We start from the raw sequence: 22772 nt of genomic DNA on the forward strand, positions 1-22772 counted from the left end.
TTCTCAAGAATGTCCTCACAGGCCATGTCCTCACAGTCTACAGCCAAGAGCTGCTTCCTTAATTTTTCTAAAACTCTCTCTATAATGGTCATTTCAGTGAATATGCATACATTTAAAAGGAAAATCCTGATTTGCAGTTGGAAGGAGAAAGGAAAGGTGTTTCAATATTTAGACTACGGCAGTTAATAATTTATGAAATACTCTGTGACTTCCTTAAACTAAGATAATTAATCGTACAAAATTATCCTGACTACACTAAGCAGAAAATAATATTTAAACAGAACTTCTCTTGTTAATGCTGCAGAAATTTAATAGCTCTTTTCCTGACTACAGAAATCAAGCACTCTATTGATGCTATAACATATTATAGGTCACTTGAACTTTAGTGAAGTATTTTTAAGCAGTGCACATCTGCTTGTGTTGTTGATTAAAATAAATGCAGGGGGAAAATTGGACAATGATAATGTACACCAGCAGAGGACCTGTCTTTTGCGCTACAAGTGCCAAATGATTATCAATAATTTTAGATTTTTACAGCAGAATCATATGCATGTCTATTCAGAAGCAAGTTCATCTGGCTCACTCCAAGGTATAGGATATATATAGGATTGCAGAATGGGCAACTCCCCATTTGCATGCGATCAGCACCTGTGCGACCTCTGACACATGCACTGTTTTCAGCACTGCAAGGGGGCGAAAAGAGGCAGAACATGGTGGACTTATGCGCATCCTGCTGACACGCATGGTGCCTCAGAACACAACCCCTGCATAAATTGGGAGTTGCCTTTATATAAACAAGACCCAAACCCTGAGGCAAAGATGGATTCCTTGAGGGAATTTTTTTATTATCATTGGTAAAGGGTGATCTGCACCAGTAGCAGAGTAGTCCCAACACTAGCATCTCTGCTATTTACCTGGACAGGTAACTGCAAGGTTGGGGCCATGTGGGTATTCACCCATATAACCCCGCCCTTGCCACAACCTCATATGCAGATATGCAGTAGTGGTACCAGTGTCAGGAGGGAAATTCCACCACACCACACATAGTTACTTGATCTGTAAAAGGACCCCAGATGTATTTCATGGCATCTCTACAATCAAAATATCAAAAGAATGCTGCAGAGAAGTGTCTGCCGAAAGCTAAAATAACGTCTCTAAACTTGTCATAATGCTGTAACACCAGGGTAGTTGATAGGGGAAGGAGAGCTTCACTGTTACCAGAGGGAGTTATTTTAACCATAAATTGAATCCCATTTGCTTCCCACTCCAAAATCTACTAAGTTGACTGTTCTGCCATGTCTATTACTGACTGTGCGATTGAGTGTTTTTAATAGGAAAAGTTTTATACCATTATATGCCTTTCCTGTCTGAGATCCCTACTGATGTCATCCATTGTTCAGGCTGCATGCATTAGCCCCTGCTTTGGCAAGAGCCAAGGTGATGCTGACTCACTTCCCTGGCTCTCTCCCAGCCTCCTCTGCTGCAGCTCCCCATCCTCATTCCCCAAGATGTTCTCAAATTCATAATCTTCCTGTCACTTGCAAAGCTGCACTACCTCTCTTTACAAATGGCATGAGGTGGAGGGCAGAATCAATTGCAGTTATTTAAAGCATTTCACACTATCTCGTTTCTGGTTCCTGCATGCATTGCAGATGAACAGCACACTGCTATTTAAGTGTGCTATTTATCCTGAGGAACCTAAACATCAAAGGCAGCATAACCAGCCTTAAATGTAGTCACTGTATCCCTAAAATTCCAGGAACATCCCTGGAACATGGGATTAGGACACTTAACATTTGGGTTAAATACCAGAAATCTACAGGACACAGGTGGCGCTGTGGGTTAAACCACAGAGCCTAGGACTTGCCGATCAGATGAGCTCCCATTGCTCGGTCCCTGCTCCTGCCCACCTAGCAGTTCAAAAGCACATCAAAGTGCAAGTAGATAAATAGGTACCGCTCCGGCGCGAAGGTAAACGGCGTTTCCGTGCGCTGCTCTGGTTTGCCAGAAGTGGCTTAGTCATGCTGCCCACATGACCCGGAAGATGTACGTTGGCTCCCTCGGCTAATAAAGTGAGATAAGCGCCGTGACCCCAGGGTCGGCCACGACTGGACCTAATGGTCAGGGGTCCCTTTACCTTTACCAGAAATCTCGGGTAGCTTCACATGGGGCGTGGGGTTTTACCATGGGTTGACCACATATTTTCTGCTGCATTTGAAAAGTCTCTGCATTTCTGGAAAAATGGGGTAAGCACGTACCTTAGACAATCACAGCAAAAAATGAATAGATCAAGTTTGTGCAGCTACAGTCATGGGAAAAAGAGTCATCTGTTACTTAAGTGGTCTTAAAATTAAGTAAATATAACTTCATATTACACCATGTCATGATTTATTTAACAGAAAGAAAGGCAACATGGAGAAGCTACAGCTATTGACCAGGATAAAAATCTGAAGTGTGACTGATTCAAGGAGTTTAAAAATTGTGCCCCTTTTGCAGAATTATGGAATAAAGGAAACTCACTTTTTAGTTATGACAGCTCCTGAAAACTGATGCACACTAAGAAATGATTTCATCCCTAGCCACACAAAAAAGTAAGAGAATCAAACACATTATCTGTCACAAACTGTTATACCCCAATTAAGCCAAGTCAGTTGAAGCTTTTAATTCCCCAATGTCTTCTCTGGCAGTTTTTTAGATTCTTGAATCCCATTCAAATCGCATAGATGTTATCCCCGATTAAGGCAATTTCCATCCGAATTGGCTGTCAAAGACCTATTTAAATACTCTTTCTCCCATTCTAATAAGGTGATCTCTCCAAGGATGCCAATGTCATCAATACATTTGGAAATAAATAAAATTAAAGATGGTACCCTCTCACTTTCTCACTTGCATTCATACAAGGCATAAATACAGTACCATGAGAAAGGTTTAAAATTGCATTTAGTATCATATATAAAAGTGCCCTATACTGATTTTTGTGTAACTTTTCAAAAATGTTTTTTCCCTTGCCTTCCTTCTATGCAACCCAACTTGCGAACATAGCTTTGAAAATATCACACAGAGGCGGTTCACAATGGGGCCATTTCATCTGACTGAAATTGGCAGAATAACTGCATTATTTTGCTCTCACTCATAAGTCTCCCGGTTTTTTGTGTGCCTACTGAAGTTTTGCTCCTAAAAAGCTATGAATCTCAGCCTTTTTTGCTAAAACAAAAAAGTTATTAACTCTTAGAGCTACAGATATCTGCCTCAAAATACCAACTGTATCACCCCAAATGTACAGAAGGCTTTATTACAAAGAAAGCTAAAATAGTTGCATTTTTTTTAATTTTTTAAATACTGTGGCTACCAGTTCAAAGGCTTTGGTTCACATATATTGAATTCCTTTACAAGCCAGGTTCTCTCCATTCACTTCAATGGCAAAAACAATTCTGTTCTCTGGGCAGTTTGTTATACTGCTGAACTGCTTCTATAACTAGGAATAAATGTGGGGAAACTGCTTTTGAAGTTGCTAGGAAATATATTTGTGTTAGTCCCAAGATTGAGCTACTTGCTGCATATACATAGCTAGGTATTTATTCCTTGGCCTCACAACCAGATCTGGCTGCAAGTAATAATATTTTCCAGGTCTGTGTGTGTTTTTAATTACATTTCTCCCATTTGGGAAGAAGGAAATGGGGAAGTGAGAACACAGCAGAAATATGAAGGAGTAATTATATACCAGATTGTGGAAGACATAGCAACTCATTTTCTAAATATAATATGAGATATAAAGGGAAAGGGTCAGATTTATCCTTGATGGAATTATGGGTTTTAAAAGGATTAAAGGGCCAAACTGAACTTGACATTAATTGTGCGAATGCAATTAATGCCATTATAAGACATAATACATAAATCACATTAATTGCATTCACACAATTAATGTAATTTTTTTAATATAAAAATGTAAATAGCAGGTGCACAAGGAGCAATTGGATTGAAGTGGTGGAGAAGTATAGTTTAAAGCTTCCCTGCCATGCCATGGTCTGAGTAAAATTCTCATCCCTGAAGATGTTTTTTTTTGGAGACAAGCCTCAATTGCTGCTATTTATTCCTGTGACTACGATTTACATTTTATTTTAAAATGTGCATGTTAATTGCCCCACCCTTACATCAATGCAATGTCAAAAGATGTGATGTTAAATCAGTGCAATAAAACACTCAAGACATTGAACACAGGCCAGTGGAAGTGAAATGACATGTGAACATTGACACAACTGAGGCATCTGATCAAGGCCTGTATTTTAAAAATGAGCTTAAAGATGTTTTAATGCCAGGCAGAAGACCAGCTGGCTAAAAGACTGGCATATGTTTATCCTCCTGAACAAAGGCCCCCCTGATTTATTTATAGCAGGAGCCAAAATTCTCAAAGTTGTAAAAAGGGAATTACAGGCTGAGAGCAAAGGTTACTAGGTTACTGACCCTACAGAATACAATCAAGCTGCAAAAGCACTAATTAAGAGTTGGTAAATAGTAGGATTCATTGTTTAACAAAATATAATACCATGTGTCTCCCATTAGAGACTTGAGCCACATTTTCCTAAGGTTAAAGGGCAAGAGCTAATGGGAAAAGCAGCTGGCCAGGAAAGGGGGGTTGCTTTTGGAAAGTGTTTTTTACTAAGTTCCTTTTTTACTTTGAAAAGGCCTTTGCTTCTAAAAATCTATATATGTCATGTATGAAATATATTGGCTTAAATGTAATTATGCAAAGGATTTAGAAAATAAGAAATGTTAGATTCTTATGTTAGATTCTTATTTCATAGAATCATAGAGTTGGAAGAGACCACAAGGGCCATCGAGTCCAACCCCCTGCCAAGCAGGAAACACCATCAGAGCACTCCTGACATATGGTTGTCAAGCCTCTGCTTAAAGACCTCCAAAGAAGGAGATCTTTCATTGATGGTGTGTGAGAATGTGAACCCAAGATCTCTGACCTCTATTTAAGATAAAAATTTAAAACCATTAGCCACCTGTTTTGGAGGGCAAAAGGGCAAGAAGCGTTAACCACAAGCAGGGTGCTACACAACTAAATATGTTGGTAGAAAGGTGGATATAAAGTTAACAGAATCCAGGATCTTTCTTCTATTGAGTTAATTCTGCCTCCATTAGAAAACAGTAAGATGGTGCACACCTTTGCATAGATGAACCTGTCTGAATCCTCAAGACACTGGTTCTCTGGTCCATCCCTAGTGGATGATCAGCTGGTGGATACCAGCAATATGACATTCTCAGTGGTAGCACCCCAGTTATGGATCCCCTCCTCCGTGAATTTGAAGGAGCTTCCTCACTTCTAACCTTTAGATAATCTTTGGAAACCTTTTAGTATTTGACTTCTGTTGCTTAAATGCTCTGTAGTTTCAAATAATTTAATGCTGGTGTTAGTGATGTCAGGATTTTTTAAATTGCCAGTAATTTTGAGTAGTGTTAATTAAAAAGGTAAAAGGACCCCTGACCGTTAGGTCCAGTCGCAGATGACTCTGGGGTTGTGGCGCTCATCTTGCTCTATGGGTTGAGGGAGCCAGTGTTTGTCTGCAGACAGCTTCCGGGTCATGTGGCCAGCATGACTAAGCCGCTTCTGGCGAACCAGAGCAGCGCACGGAAACGCCGTTTACCTTCCTGCCAGAGCGGTACCTATTTATCTACTTGCACTTTGATGTGCTTTCGAACTGCTAAGTTGGCAGGAGCTGGGACCGAGCAACGGGAGCTCACCCCGTCGCAGGGATTCGAACCGCCAACCTTCTGATTGGCAAGCCCTAGGCTCTGTGGTTAGTGATGTCAAGTTTTTTTTAATTGCCAGTAATTTTGAGTAGTGTTAATTACATGTGTCCAATTTACTGTGTTAATATATTAATATATTAATTTATATATATATATTGTATGTCTGTATGTAGGATAGAAATAAATAGAACAGTAAAAGAAATTACTTATCTTTGTCACTGTAATCTGCGTATTTCATTTTTTATATATATATATATAAACTCCATTTTGGTCTCCCATATAGCTCCAGTTCACTGAAACCCTACTCTGCACAATGCTCTTCCATACAGCATGCAGATATGGTTACACTGGAGACGAAACACTGAGACTGGGCTTCCCTTTTCTCTGGGTTGCTCTTAACCTTTTAACCTTGCCATGCTGCAGTTTTTACTGTCAGAACAATGCTACATGCTTCTTTTGGAAGCAAATGTACAAAAACTGATCGGTGTCAAAATACATTCGGGGTAGGAAAAAAATTATGGTTCACAGCCACTTGCCATTATGACAGTAGATAGTACATACAAACCTAGAAAAATACAATCATGTCTCTCTAATCCATCTACAATCAGTTTGTCCTAATTATCATTATTTTAAGAGGGTTTTTTAAAAATAAAAATAAAAAGTAGAAACATCTGTTTTGTTTTAAAATGCTTGCTCCACCCCAACACATGCACAATTTACATTTTCCCAATTCATTTAATAGAGGATGATACCCATACCTACAACTGTGAATCAGAAGGATTACGAAAACATGCATGACTCCCTGCCACAAACCTATAAACTGCAGATCTTTAAAAGCAGTTCTTCTGTTGACTGATCTACAATGAAGCCAATGGAAATTACTATGGGATTCACATAGAATTCACATAATTTTGCTGCTGGAGCAGCATCTTACTGGAATCACAATGATGAGGCTATAGCCCTGTGGTTAACAAGAAAATGAATGGAGAAAGAGAGGGGAACAGTGATCCATGCATAGAAGACAATTAATCCAATATTGCATTTTTAAAAGCTCAAGGGTACAGTACATTTCCACTGAAACCAACATGGCTTCCAATAGAATTCAGGGAAATGTAGATTTTGCTACTTGTATACTCTTGAACCTCCCTAGGAAATATTTATTTATTTATTCATTCATTCATTCATTCATTCCCCGCCCATCTGGCTGGGTTTCCCCAGCCACTCTGGGTGGCTTCCAACAAAATATTACAAATACATTAAAACAAATTCTTTTGTAATAAAGACAGCTTGTAATAAGACTGGTCTTGTGAAAAACCAGTAGGAGAACATTTCAGTCTCCCAGGACATTCTATACAAGATCTCAAAGTAGCTATCTTATTACAAAAGAATTTCAGAAATAGACTGGAAAGAGAAGTTGCTGAATTGCAACTTATTACCAAACTTAAAACCATGGAGAGACCTGGTCTGAATAAAGACATTGGATTCTTATCTCATTATACATGATAAAGCTATTTTTAACCATCTCACCCCTTGCTTTTTCCTGTAAGACCAATTGAAGTTGTTAACAGTTGTCAACAGGTTTACCACACCTATCAGCCAATCACCCATTCCCACCACCTTTCTGAGTAATTCCCCTCTATATATAAAGGTCTGGTGACTTCTGTTTCAGTGTATCTGAAGAAGCGTGCATGCACACGAAAGCTCATACCAATAACAAACTTAGTTGGTCTCTAAGGTGCTACTGGAAGGGGGGGGGGAATTATTTTGTTTCGACTACGGCAGACCAACACGGCTACCTACCTGTAACTGGAGCAGGGGAGACACTGATGTGGACAATAGGTCCAGCGCTAGAGAAGCCACCCTGACAGGGTGACAATTGAGTTGCCCCTTCAAGGTTGCCACTCAAGCAAAGGTTAAAACCCTGAATACTTTGTTGAGCAATGGTAAATAGTATGAGGTGGAAGGATATAAAAGTTGCTCAAAACTACACTCAAAACTACACAGGGCGACAGCCTGTGAAAGATAGGGTGGGATGGTATGTACTACCCCATGTGGGAAATGGAGTAGAACCGGTGCAAATTTTAATCTGGGTATGACTGATAGGATACCAGCTGCTCTGGTGTCTGCTTTTTGGAGTTACTGCCTGCCTGTGAATGATACTGTATTTGACTGCTTAGTGGGTCTCATAGAATGTCTGTGTGCAAGGTTAGTTTTGGGCAACAAGTGGGAGGGGTCCCCATTTCGGTGCTATCAGGCAGAGGGAAATAGGTTAAGGATGGAGGGATGATCATCATACACTGTCATGCTCTCCATCCCTTCCCAATCTGCAGATACCTGGATTCTCTTCCCCCTTGCCCCTAGCCTGGTGGTACTGTTTCTAAACTCCAGACTGCTTCATAATAAGACCTCATATATCCATGACTTAGGTGGAATCAACAAACATATAAAAACCATTTTGAAAATGCTTTTTTAAAAGCGTTTTTAAAAATACATTGAATTTTCCATAAGGCTCACCATTGCTATACAGTGTCACATTGTGTATCACACTTAAAACACATCATGGTTCATAAGAATTTACTTCTTCTTCAACTTATGGTGGAGCACTTATGGTGGCCTGCATCTGATGTTAGGCCAGAGACAGATTTGGGATACTGGCGGTGTACTACCTGTCTTGCTACCCAATAACCTCCCTGGCAGAGGCAATCTCAATAGTAATATTCAAGGACCACAGAAAGGTGAATTTCCCCCTGTATAACTGCCCATTTGCTGCAGTCATTGGGGGGGGGGGGGCGGTCCTCTGTGATGCCACAAGAGCTGGAGGCTCATTCCACGGGGTTTTGGACTAGGACTTTCAGTACAGCAGAATCCAACATGGAATATACTGCACATTGAAGTTAGGCTCCAACACTGTATACAGTCTGTGAGGTGCTAAAAACATTTTTATTTTTGCAGCTTTCACAGAAGAATGAGTTGGCTTGTGGGCAGGATCAGATTTCTTTCACCCTCTCTTTTACAACTGTTTTACTTACTTTTACTTGTATGTTTGTGTTATTGTTCTGTTCCTCTATGTAATTTTGTAACATTTAGCAGTCTACATGTCGTCAAAAGAAATATAAATAAACTTCATTGGTAGCAACAGATAATTTTTGAACTTGAATCCTGCAGTTAAGCATTCAATTTGTATGCAACACAATAAACAATGAATTCAGAAATCACATTTTAGCTGCATGACAAATAAAATAGTTTAGTTTTAAATATGTTTCAATAAGCAACATGTTTGTACCCAGTTAATGAAAACTTTATTCTGACATACAACCTCACACCAGTCACGATTAGAATGACCTTGAATAATTTTCCTTTCAAATGCAACATAGTTAATATCTGAATATGGACTCTCCCCCACACACAACAGTTTTGAACTATTTGGGATATTATTATTATTATTATTATTATTATTATTATTATTATTATTATTACTATTACTATTACTACTACTACTACTACCTTGCCCATCTGGCTGGGTTGTCTTCTCAAGCAGGATTTTTGTCTCTTGATCACAGGATTGCCACTGAGTTTGTATGTCATTCTCTAAAACATAATCTCTAAACTACCTTATTAACAAGAACAGAAATTTTACACAGTACTGAGCACTTTTTGAGTAGAATCTGAGCTATCATTATAGCAACCTTAAAGATTAGTCAGCATTCTTAGCCCCATATTTGAGAGCATGTCTCAGCTTCCCAGACTCTTGCATTGTCATTCAAGTTTGGTTCAGACAATAGCTGTTGTTTTTGAGGCTTGTTAGTATAACAATGTTTTTGCCTTTCCTTAGTATGCAGAAGAAAGTGTATTGGTTGCTAGTCATGGAACTACAATTCACATTATTTCTGACCATTGGCCATACTAGCTGGGGGTAACAGGAGTTTTGATTCCAGCAACTTCTAAAGGTCCACTGGTACCCCAATAGTGTCATGGCTCAGACAGTCCTGAGATGGAAAAGGGTGTTTCCTTCCAGAGTAAAGGTTGCAGGTGACCCAAACATATCACATTATAGCCCAATCCTTCTCAGCTTTCAGACAGAATCATAGTTTCATAGAATTGTAGAGTTGGAAGGGATCCCAAGGGTCATCTGGTCCAAGTCCCTGCAATGTAGGAATTTCAACACGTGGTCTCTCATACAATTTGAAACCATACTGGAGCCTGCATAGGTTTGTAAATGTGCTAACAGTTTTATTGCTGCATCACTAGTAGTACACATCCCACTCATTCCAGCAAAGTGTTCCAAGGGGACAGGGCGAATGGACAGACTTGAAAGATATGGGACAATAACATTCCTCTTTAAGGACGTCATTCCTCACATACTATTATCAGCTTCTAAAGACTTGCATTCCTTTTAACATTTCATTCAGTCTTCCCTAAAGCTGTAAGACTGCCTTACTGCATGCACATTGCAACCTTGAAAGCTGTATAGTCAGCAAAACAGTATCTGTCTTTTCACCCTCTTACTAATTGGTCCAGTTCTTTGAAAACCTAAATGCAATAGAATGATTCCTCACTCTTCAAAGAATGCTCTTAGATCAAGGTAGCAGACATTATGCCTGCCTAGCTTACTGGAATTCATATTCCTTATTAGATCATTGATTACCATATTCCTTTTTCTCTACCACATATCACATCAGGTCCACAAAACACAAAACTAATACTAACACAAACAACCCAAACTAATACAGTGGTACCTCAGGTTAAGTACTTAATTCGTTCCGGAGGTCTGTGCTTAACCTGAAACTGTTCTTAACCTGAAGCACCACTTTAGCTAATGGGGCCTCCTGCTGCTGCCGCGCAGAGCACGATTTCTGTTCTCATCCTGAAGCAAAGTTCTTAACCCGAGGTACTATTTCTGGGTTAGCGGAGTCTGTAACCTGAAGCGTATGTAACCTGAGGTACCACTGTATACCAATATACCAACATAATGTATTGGCGTGCACAATCTGCATCAAGCAGAGCATGGTCTAAAATGATTAGTAGGGAAATAAATATTTAGGGCAATAATGTCCTAAATTACATTACATTTTTACTTTCCTAGCTCAGTATTATGTATATTTTAATGCACTGTGCTTGTGGCGGTGACAATAATACTGAACCAGGAAACAAGATGAAGGATTTGTGGATTGTCATTGGGTGTACTACTCTGGCCCCTGGTTGCTATTGACAGTGCTCCTTTGACCCTAGGGAGATTCAGTGCAAGGAAAAGAGTCTTGTGGCTATTCAAAAGGAAGTCCCTCTGAGTTCAATAGGGGCTGCTCCCAGGTATAGGATATAATACAGGTATGGGATTACAGCCTCAAGAAATCACAGGGAGTAAGTCACAGGGAGGTGGACTCAAAAGGAAAAAAGCATGAGCCTGAGATTGCAGGCCAAAGAAAGAAAGTCTGGGAAAAGAAAATTAAGGAAGTAATCCAGAGTAATAAGGGGAAAGGAAGACCAAAGACAGAAGCCTGGGAGAGGAAAGAAAAGTGGTCTACAAATATTGTTAAATAAAAAATAGCTGGAATTAACAGAGCATGAAGGATGTACAGTACTTGTAAGCTGGCAGGACAGTAATGATATTTTCTAGTATTGTAAATAAGTTACAATAAGCTGGATGAATACAATTATATGCATCCTGTAATAAATATGGCATAATGTCCACTGTTGGGACACGGGCGGTGCTGTGGTCTAAACCACAGAGCCTAGGGCTTGCCGACAGGAAGGTGGCGGTTCGAATCCCCGCAACAGGGTGAGCTCCCGTTGCTTGGTCCCTGCTCCTGCCAACCTAGCAGTTCAAAAGCACATCAAAGTGCAAGTAGATAAATAGGTACCGCTCTGGCAGGAAGGTAAACAGTGTTTCTGTGCGCTGCTCTGGTCTGCCAGAAGTGGCTTAGTCATGCTGGCCACATGACCCGGAAGCTGTCTGCAGACAAACACTGGCTCCCTCGGCCTACAGAGTGAGATGAGCGCCGCAACCCCAGAGTCATCTGCGACTGGACCTAACAGTCAGGGGTACCTTTACCTTTACCTAATGTCCACTGTAGCATATGAAGTAATCCTCATTCATTAATTTTGACTGGATTGCACCATAATCCAGTAAATACTATGCCATACTGTAAGTACTATAAGAACTACCTAAGACCACTTGCTGGTTGTATCTCATCTACTGTAAACACAAGGTCTACATGAGGTTCCATTCCAGAAGAGGGGAGTTGCCCAGGCAATGTCATTATCTATTTAGAGAGACTTAGAGCTGCAATAATGTACTGGTATTTGCATTTTTTTGCAAACTGGTTTTACAAAAAAGAAAAAAATATTCATTGCTCATCAGTATGACAGTTATATGCTGTACATTTATCTGTACAGTGGTACCTCTGGTTACGAACTTAATTCGTTCCAGAGGTCCGTTCTTAACCTGGAACCGTACTTAACCTAAGGTACCACTTTAGCTACTGGGGCCTCCCGCTGCCACCGTGGAATTTCTGTTCTCATCCTGGGGCAAAGTTCTTAACCCGAGGTACTATTTCTGGGTTAGCAGAGTCTGTAACCTGAAGCGTATGAAACCTGAAGCGTATGTAACCCGAGGTACTACTGTATAGGGAACAGATGCTGAAAATGGATTTCCATCCGCTACTTAGAAGATGAGCTGAAAACTAGTTTGAAACTGTGGCTTGGCAAAGGTTTCAAAAAATGTATGAGATACCTGGAATAGAATACTGTAAATTATATTAAATTATATATATATTCTATTACAAAAATGATTCACACTGAGGAACCAAAAAGAAATAACAATACCTGGAACTTGTATATAATACGTATTCTCTCCACTGTAGATATGTTAAGAACTCCAAAAATGAACCACCACTTTTAAATTGTTTCACTATCCATTACCACCTTTTTCTCACAAGGCTTCTTTGCTATGAATAGCTGCATATCAGGCAGAAATTCAATATGTAAAGGTTTACACGTCACTATATTTTCATGCTTGCAAAAACTGCTGTTCTTGAATTTCTAGCTGTCACATGGCTCTTTTTAAGTGACACTAAAAAGTTGACAAATCTAATATTGGAAGTCAACATAGAGTCATGGGATTCTATCAAAATAAAAGCTATGCAAGATTTCTATATAGCATTAATTTCATTTTCTTAAGGGGGTTTAAACAATGTCCTTCCAATGAAGACAGAACTACAAGTTAATTTTCCAATTCTGATGAGGCTTCTCAAGACTTAATTCAGTACTGTTTTAAATTGACCAAGATCCAAACCCATCTATTGGAGAATCCTTTGGAGGGAAGCAATTACAGTTTAGATAAGAATATAATTCAGGCAGAATATTTCTGTCAGGGCCCAATATATTTAGCAGCTTCTTTATGATATCTCATTACTGGTGCATCAAGCTATACACACTTAAATTCTGTTACTAATCTTCAAAACACTTGCTAGTTGTAACTGGGCAAGATCTTAAATAGTTCCTCGCTCAATTTCCTGCTTGATGGAAAGTATCAGCCATCTTCATGACAATCCTGTCTAGTTGTTTCTCCTGTTGAACTCTTTATGACTGTATCCCAAATATATTACTTGAACATTTACATTCATCAGCAACAGTTCCATCTCAAATATTAAGACTATTACTTCAAGTGACTATTGCTTAAATTGAGAAAAGTTAAATTTATTATGCATTGAAATTTGTATGTCAAACTTTTGAAAATTTAATTAAAAATTATTACAAATAAATACTATTGCTTTAGGCATTACACTAAGTCTCTAAGCAATAACTTGTACCTCCCTGATATGTTTAGGGCAGAGGGGTTATGTTGATTTTTATGCAGTATTTGTTATAAAAATAAAAATCTTTTTTAAAAAAAGTAATACCTGTCTCACTCAATTTTTCTCACATACTGAGATTCAGAAAGTTTTGGGGAACAAGATCAAGTCAAGCTTTCATTATAGTTGACACAGAATACCAGTTGTTGTGGTTCAGGAAAATCTCTGGGAATTTTTTGTACCAAGAAAGTTGAAATTTACTGTGGAGATTTTGATCATATTGTGGCACATATATTTACAGAAAAAAACAAAAAAGTAATAGTTTATATACTCAGGTGTCCCAAGCAAATGCAAACTGCATTTACAAAATCTTACTAAAAAGAGTGAGATGTCTCAGGAACTTTTGAAAAAAGCAAAAAGCAACATGAAGTTTAATTTATAGTATGACATATGTAGCAATATAGCTTTATAAAATAAATAAAACAGTGATTCCTCATGTCTACAGAATTCATCTCAAACATAATCCAGCATAATAGAAACACTTTTAAGTTACACTGATTGCAGTGGAAGATTTAAAGCATTAAGTGCTGCATCTTACTAGATCTTGCCCATTATACTTTACCTTTTATATAAATATGTTGTCTATATGCCATGTGATCCTATGAATATTTATGTGGAAGCAGGTCATATGGCATGCAATCAGGCTTACTCCTATATAGGAGTTCACCCCTTGACACCTATTATCATGTGTAAGTGAAATATCATGATTCCTGGACACAAAAAATGAACATACGGTATATCAGAATTCTGAACTTGATCAACTTAATAGAACTTAACAGAATTCAGAACCCTCTGGAAATAGTTAAATGCACTAAATATAAACCTTTGTTGCATCTCTTCTCAAAACACACAAATAGGAAAAAATATAAATAACCCAATGAAACACAAAAATTAGCTATACATGTATGTGATTGTCTACCTATGTTAGACAAGCTTGGTTGCTTAAGATCAAGCAAAGCTTTCTGTGCTGGTACAGAAACAGATTTTGAATGAAAGATGGTGGATGCCACTGACAGGTGAAACTACAGCAAACATATACATAACCTCAAAGTCTGTCAACACATAAAGTCAGCATACACAGTTTGTTGTAGCTTATATTGTTATAAAAATATGTGGGTTTTTTTTTAAAAGGTTCATACCATTTTTCTGAATAAGAGCCAAGCCACCCACTTACAGCAATAAATCAAAATGCTTGCATAAAAATATCAGAAAGCCATAAGTTTTTTCTATGCAAGTTTAAGCAATGCTGGGATTTTAGTCAGTAGTAGGTTTAAAATATCACATCCATAATCCATTCTTAAGCATCTTCTATGATCAGGGCTGATCCTTGAGTCCTATGATAAATCACACCTTGCAATTTCAGTCTCAAGCAAACATAGCTCCAGGATAACTATAATCATCTGGCCTACAATACAAAGCCTTATCAGACGCAGCAGTTCAGAGGACAATTCTAAGCAGAAGAGATACTGAGCTGCTTTTCCATCCTTTTTTAAAAAAAATGTAGTGAGGGATGGAGTGGAAAAGGGGAGGATGGGGGGGAACCCAGCACACTGGGGTGGAGGGTAGGGAAACACACCACAAATCTTCAAAGCCAACTCACCTCTCTCAGCTGCTCCAGCTCCTGCTTAAGGACATCATATTCCGCTTCCAGCTCATCATATTGCTGCTTGAGGGTGAGTTTTTCTTCCAAGACCACCAGCCCATATTCCGCAGCCTGGATCTTCTCATGGGTTGTTTCCGTGAGCTCTTTGGTCAGCCTCTCGATCTCGGACTTGTAGTGATCCAACGTCTCCAACACCTCTTCCGCAGCCATAGCCTTGGAGGTTGGAAGGGTGGGGGAGGCAAAGAGAAGGATGGATGGCGAGAGTGAGATGCAAGGGGAAAGGGAGGAGGAGGGGAAGAGGAGGAGGGACGGGCGGACAGATGGAGGGATGGAAAGATGCAGGAGGCACAGGGCAGCCGGCGATTCTCCCCGGGAGGCTCCTCCTGAGAAGCAGCCAGCTACATCGGCTTAAGGCTAAGGGAGGGGATGCGGCGCACCATGAAGGAGCGGAAAGGAGGAATTCAAAGCCCCCCCCGAGGCTGCTGCACCATTTGTCCTTCGGCTCCTCGGCTTCGTTTTGCTACCTCAACCCGGCATCATAACTGGCCCTGGAGACCGAGGAGGAGAAGGGAGAGGGAGGCAGAGGGGGATTTATTTGTTTATTTTAACCCCCCTTTTCCCCTTCCTTTTTTTTTGCTTATTCAGAGGCATTGGTCCGCCATGTCTCCAGGGTAGCTTCACTGCAGTCTCTCAACTCTCCACCTGCTCCCCCTCTCCCGGCCGCCGCCGCCGCCGCCGTTACTGCTGCAGCCTGTGGGGGGGGGTTGGAAAAAACAAGTAAATATATCAATAAAACAGACCTGGCCGTATCGGTCACCTGGCCCCCCAGGAAACAAATAATGGGAAGCGATGAATTTATTACCATAGCAGAGCAGCCAGAAAGGCTACCGACAGACACGTCCTGAGGCCGCCTCGCCTCGCCTGCCTCTCTCTCTCCCGCTTAACCGCCTCTCCTCCCTCCACTCCCCTCCCAGCCGCCGGGAAAAAGGGACAGATGGGGAGATGACAGCGCCGCCCCCGCCGCCGTCGCCGCCTCTTCCTTCTCCTCCTCACGGCGGCATCTCTCTTCCCGCGCTCTTGGACGACGACGGGGCGGAGGCTGCGTGTCTACCGCACAGTCCCCCCCCCCTTTCACGCTTCCCACAGCTCTCCTCGAAAGAACCAACACACAACTCACACACAGTCCCCTCTCTTCACTGCCAGTGCTGAGGTGGTGCTTGTGCACACACTTCTGAGCTTTGCCATATATTTCCCTCAGGTTTGCTACTGAGGTTTCTAGAGGCATCCTGCAAAGGCCTTGTTCTAGACCACACCATTGCCTTTTAATAACGTTCAGGGCCGGCCCTACCCTTGGGCAAGGCAGGGGTGCCGACTTGAAGATATTGGGCGGGCAGGTAAGCCCCACCCAATGAAATATCTCACAAGACGTACATGCACACCATACGAAGGGCAATTCCCATCAACTTGGGGGGAGCCTGGCCTCAAATGTTTAATTGGTTGGCTCCTATGAGGCAGAGTGAGGAAACCCCTCTCCAGGCGGCAGGTGCTGGGCTAGCAGCTGAGGGCGCCCGGGAGGCATGAGTCTTTTTTAAGCCTCCAGGTGTTCCACTTGGTTGCTGTGCCACCTTTCCTGGACCCCCTCTCCTCACAAATGTGTCTTGCTGCCTCAGGAGCAGTGGAGGACTCTATCTCCCGTCCCTAGTGTAAGATTCAGTTGTCAGTCTGGATACCACCTGTACATGATGAGAAGTGGGCAACATATAGTGCTTTGCCTCAGGGAACAAAATGTCTTGGGACAGCCTTATGGAGCATCATCGGTGTCCCGTGAGAACACAAGGATCATCCAGCTGAATCAGGTCTGGCCCATCGAGTCCATCATCCTGCTCTCCCAGTGGCCAATCGGGTGCCCATGGAAAGGCTTTTGTTGTCCCCCTTCACACGTGGGTCCACAGAGATTCATATATTTAATTGCCCCATGCTGACAAATGTTGTTGCCATCATAATTAGTGTCTATTGTAACCATCACTATTATTATTTGAATACAATGGTGGTGTGGAAGTGGTCTGCTGTGAGTTGAGCCCCAAATGACCTGCATCATATCTCACCTCAGCTATTAACTCATGAGATGCCCCGCATTTCACCTCAATCAGTCCACCAATATATAAGGGAATAATAAATACCATACTGACCTATGCAGGGCTGTTGTAAGGATTTATGAGATAATGTGAAAGCTCTATGAATGTACAGTATTTCATTTTTTCAGTCTCATGCCTGATGTTGGGGATCTGGCGATGGCACAAATATTTCAAGATAATAAATCATGGTGGGGTGACTGTGGCACAGGCATTTCAATTTCATTTTGTTTCCTATCTTTAGGCACCAGGCAAAAACATTCCTCTTTTCCCAGGCCTTTGGCTAACTAAACAATCTATGACCTTTAAAACTGGGGAGAGAGTTATTGTTTTCATTTTTTACTATGTTGGGTACAGTATTTTTGTTTTTATATTGTAAACTGCCTCGTAATCCTCAGATGAAGGGCAGTATAGAATTAATAATACACACATATATATATATATACACACACACCTTTCTGCCTGCGGGTGCTAATTTATAAATTTTTCTTTCTGTGGTTGCTCTGCTCAGTTGCTTCTTGTCAGTCAATCTTTAGGATTCACAGCAGAAACTTATGCATGGTTACTCAGATGTCAGTTTCACTAAGTTCGGTTGGCCTTACAGGTGAGTGTGCATAGGGTTGCAGACTTAGCCTCCTTCCTAGGGTCTCTAAAATTAATCTCATGATTGGTATTGATGCATCTTATCTCTGGGTGCATATGTCGATGTGTGCACACTACAATAATACACCATGCATTGCAAAGGTGATGTCCTGTAACCCTGGCCTACCTGGCAGCAAGTCAGTATGGCAAGTCCCTAGTATAGGGTCAATCCACATGTCCAGAGTCCAAATCAAAGCACAGTCCTGCAGAGATCCTCAAGCATTCAAGTTAAGGTCCTTCAACATGGACATCTGAGCAGACACAGCACCTCAGCTCTGCCGCCCTTTTATACTATGCCTGCTGATTGAAGCATCTGGGCTTGATGAGGCTTGCGACCCTAACCTGAGTTTACTCCAGCTGAGGAATCACACACCTTCTTCCAGAGCTAGCAAGCCCTACCTGGCCAGCTAGGGAGCTGGGCTGTGGGCCCTTGTCTGCCTCAGCCTCCTAGAGCGCTGCTCCCTTTGCCTCAGAGCCTGCCATGTTTGTGGAGACAGGGGCCCCTCTGGCTCTGGTGAAGGGTCCTGCTGCTCTGGTTCCTGTGCACTGATCCCTGTCCCCTCGTCACCCTCTGTTACCCCATGAGTACTTTCTACACCAACCTCTCCTTCCCCTTCCCCAGCTTGCCCCAGTGTGTCCCAGTTCCAGCTACACCCATCACCAGGATCCTCCTTCCTCCTCCCCATTGTCCTGCCAGTTCTTGACAGGTGGTGCATAGAATGGCTTGTGCTGAACTGTGCACTGTAAGACAAAGATGTTCTTTCCAACTATATCTATTTTAAATTTTATTTCATTCCATTTATCAGTTGGAATTAAAGGTACATGGTCCCGTCCCCCGCACATTTTCTGCTCACAACAATCCTATTAGATTAGGTTGAGAGGTTGGAATTGGCTCAAGGTGGCCATGTGAGCTTTATGGGGAAGTTGGGATTTGAACCTGATATCTGAGTGTGTTACTATGTGCATTGGGTAGGCAGGGTGGGGACAACGAAGAGCTCACACAATAATCCTTAGTATCAAAATTGGAATGCTAGAAGTATATAACCTGGAAAGTTCCAGAGAGTACAAAACACTACAAATTGATTTTTGTATGCTTCATTGTGTGGGGACTACAGAGTGGTATGTGCTGGAGTTGTGTTCAGAAGTCTGGTTTTGTACTTTTTCCAGATAAAGTAAAATATATTCCACACGATCACTTCCATCTCACTATGCTGCCAGCAGCAGGGGAGAGACGCCATTGTGTGGTTTGCTTCAGGTGACTAAATGTATTGGGCCAGCCCCAAGCTTTCCTAATTTTCAGACAAGGAACAGTCCCAGGTCATAAAACAATATGAAACCTGCAAAACAGATTACCCAGTGCATAAGTGATCAATAAGCAGCGATACCTTTTTCAAACTGCCTTCAATTATGCAGGGGGTGGGGAACAAACAAACAAAACCATCGACAATCTGTCTTCAGCCTTTGATTACTTCCATCTGGGCTCCGAAAATACCATAGCAACCTCTTCATAAGATTCTACATCACATCTAATATTTCTTTCCGAGGGATGCTACCCAGAAGCCATTCTTCATTATGTCCACTGATAAATTATGTGTATGTCTTAAACTTGGTTTTGTAAATTAAACAACAAAACCTAAATCATATCTCTAGCACATACTTACTCTTTTGACAGTGAAGTAAAGCTGATAAATTACTATGGTGCCTTAAACCTTTTGGGGGGTTTTCCCCCTATTCATGTAATAATAGCAGTGGGTACAATACTGACTGTGCTATTCTAAATAGGAAGCTGAAATTCATTCCATCATTTGGCTCAGTGGCTTTGAGAAGAACACAGCCTATAGAGTTCACTTGCTATTCCGCATGCTGGTTGCTATGGAATAATTGCCTGGTCCAATCACAGAGGAAACATTTTAGAATATATGATTTCCATAAAGTCAGGCTGGGAAATATCACTCAGTTGAAATAACATACAGTTTTGGCATTGACACAACACTTTATATTTCAAGTTCTTCAAACCTTGTCTGCAAAGGTAAATAGCACAGGGCTCAGAAAGAAATAGGTCTTTGCAGCCAAATGATATTTTGTCCAGTGGATGAGGACAGTAAATGGCTCCTTAAAGGAAAGTAGAGTTTCATTTGGCCTTCAGAAGGGCATGATAAGACCTTAAGCTACAATAAAGGCTTAAAGATTTGTGGTAGTTTAAGATCTTACAATACCCTTCTTAAAGACTAAGGTGCCTTTGTTGGTATTGTCACCAAACAGTTTATGTAAAAAACAGTCTGCACTTGTCATTCCAAACATTCCAAAATGATATCTTTATCAATAAATCAGTTCTAACAATTAGTTCCCATAAAGAGGCATTCATTGCACAGCCTGGCAATGCACAGCTCCACTTGTACTTCCACCAATAGTGTTTCAAGCTGAGTACACATAACATTAGGCACAATCCATATGTATCCCAGAGTTTATTGAGGGAGGGGGCAGGCATTTCCCTTCAAACCACCTTCCAACTGATTTGAAAACACAAGTTTCAGTTAAACAGAAGCTGCTTTTTTTTTTGCATGTTAAATTTTTATTGATATTATACATATATACATATAGACGTATACAAAATCCAATATATAGATTACACATAATATATCCACTCCATAAATCGTAAGTACAGTTTTAGGCTCTGCCGAGCCTTGGACTTCCCTCCACTCCTTTGGTAAGTATCAGATAATAACCCGTTACTGTTAGAGTTATTCCAGTCCCGCCAGTGTCTTTTATAATTTGGTTCCAATATACATCCAATATTTAACCCAATTGTCATGAAATTTCTGTTCATCTTGATCTCTTATTCTTCCCGTTATTCTAGCGAGCTCAGCATAATTTGTCAGTTTAACCTGCTAGTCACTTATATTAGGTATAGCCTCCGTTTTCCAATTTTGTGCTAACATGATTCTTGCGGCTGTTGTGGCATATAGGAATAGTACCTTATCTTCTTTTTTAATTTCTTTACCCATCATTCCTAGCAGAAAAGCTTCAGGTTTTTTGGGAAACGTGTATTTAAAAATGTTTTTAAGTTCGTTGTAAATCGATTCCCAGAATCCTTTCACTTTGCTGCATAACCATCACATATGGTAGAAATCACCATCTACCTCTCCACATTTCCAACATCTTTTATTCTTTAACCTGTAGATCTTGGCCAGTTTCACTGGCGTGTGGTACCACCTATATATCATTTTCCAGATATTTTCCCTTAATGCCGTACACGCCGTGAACTTCATATTAATATTCCATAATTCCTGCCACCTCTCAAATTCGATGTTATAACCAATATCTATTTCCCATTTAGTCATGACCTCCTTCACCTCCTCATCTTTTGTGTACCACTCCAATAAAATATCATAGATTCTAGACAGTGTTTTGTTCTTACCTTCCACAACTTCCACATTGAATTTAGATTTTTTTATCTTCAAATCCTGATTTCTTTTTATCTTCTTTCAACAGATCATTTACCTGGTGGTATTGCAACCACCCGGTAAGTAAGCTTTTAATCTCTTCATATGATCTAAGTTTTATACCTTGATCCGTTTTTCTTGTAATTTCTTCATAAGTGGCATTCTTCCCTTCCATATTAATTTTTTTAACCGTTAACACCTCTATTGGTGAAATCCACCAGGGTGTCTTCCTTTCCAGTAAATTTTTATTTCTTTCCCATACTTGGAATAATGGTCCTCTAAAAATATGATTTAGAAAGCCTCTATGCACTTTCACCTTTTCATACCACAGGTACGAGTGCCACCCGTACCTGTTGTCGAAGCCTTCCAAATCCAAGATGTCTCTATTTTCTAGCCTTATCCAATCTTTCAACCACAATAGACACGCCGCCTCATAATATAGACTTAAGTCCGGTAGGGAGAAGCCCCCTCTTTCTTTTCTATCTACCAATATTTTCATTTTTATTCGTGGTCTTTTTCCCTGCCAGATGTATCTCGCCAAGGCTCTTTGCCATTCTTTACACTGCTTTAGACCTTTAAGTACCGGGATGGTTTGAAATAAAAATAGCATCCTAGGCAGAACATTCAATTTGATAACTGCAATCCTCCCCAAGAAGGATAATCTCATTCTCTCCCAAATTTCTAGATCTTTCTTGATGTTCTTCCAGGTGACCTCATAGTTATCCTTATATAAGTTAATATTTTTAGCCGTAATCCACACTCCGAGGTACTTCACCTTCTTTGCTGTCATGATTCCTGTCTTTTGTTCTAGATCTGCGATATCTTCTTTAGTTAAGTTTTTAGTCAGCATTTTAGTCTTATTCTTATTAACCTTAAGGCCTGACACAGCACCAAACTCTTCAAATTTTTGTAGGGCTTCTTTTACACTATGCTTTGGATTTTCTAATGTTAATACAATGTCATCTGCAAAAGCTTTAATTTTGTGTTCCTTAGTTCCAACCTTAACTCCATTAACCTCTGCTGTTTCCCTCAGCCTCTTAGTGAGTACTTCCAATACTGAAATAAATAATAGGGGGGACAAGGGACAACCTTGTCTGGTCCCTTTAGATATATCAAAAAATTCTGATGTGGTATTATTAATTACAAGTTTTGCCCTTTGCTCGTGGTAAATGGCCTCTATGCCTTTTCTAAATCTTTCTCCCATCCCCATCCTTTTCAAGTTTTCCATCAGAAAGCACCAAGAGACATTATCGAATGCCTTCTCAGCATCTATAAATATCAAGGCCGCCTGTTTATCTATTCTGGTTTCCAAATATTCAATGATATCTATCACATTTCTTACATT

The 22772-nt window shown here is 40.5% G+C and overlaps 1 protein-coding gene and 2 long non-coding RNA genes across 21 annotated transcripts in view; 2 read left to right on the forward strand and 1 right to left on the reverse strand.

Moving 5' to 3' along the window:
- BICD1 (BICD cargo adaptor 1) overlaps positions 1 to 16529 on the reverse strand; it is a 141740-nt gene extending 125211 nt beyond the window's left edge. For 3 of the 19 annotated variants that reach the window (XR_014538673.1, XM_083572286.1, XM_083572294.1), the window contains exons 1-2: positions 16073 to 16529; positions 15208 to 15961 (exon numbers count right to left, since the gene is read on the reverse strand). Coding sequence is in view for 13 of the 19 variants with exons in the window: in XM_083572286.1 (XP_083428412.1) it covers positions 15208 to 15420 (213 nt within the window). In the remaining 6 variants the exon portion in view is untranslated. The remainder of the gene's footprint in view (positions 1 to 15207; positions 15962 to 16072) is intronic. The other 16 variants (XR_014538674.1, XM_083572296.1, XM_083572295.1 and 13 more) reach the window with 7 other exon arrangements.
- LOC310742848 overlaps positions 1 to 22772 on the forward strand; it is a 175859-nt gene that overhangs the window by 107880 nt on the left and 45207 nt on the right. The gene's annotated exons all lie outside the window — the stretch shown is intronic.
- LOC310742836 overlaps positions 1 to 22772 on the forward strand; it is an 87841-nt gene that overhangs the window by 24874 nt on the left and 40195 nt on the right. The window lies entirely within an intron of this gene.

Source organism: Podarcis filfolensis, assembly GCF_964270895.1.
Source record: "Podarcis filfolensis genome assembly, chromosome: 10".
In the NCBI taxonomy this organism is placed as follows: Eukaryota; Metazoa; Chordata; class Lepidosauria; order Squamata; family Lacertidae; genus Podarcis; species Podarcis filfolensis.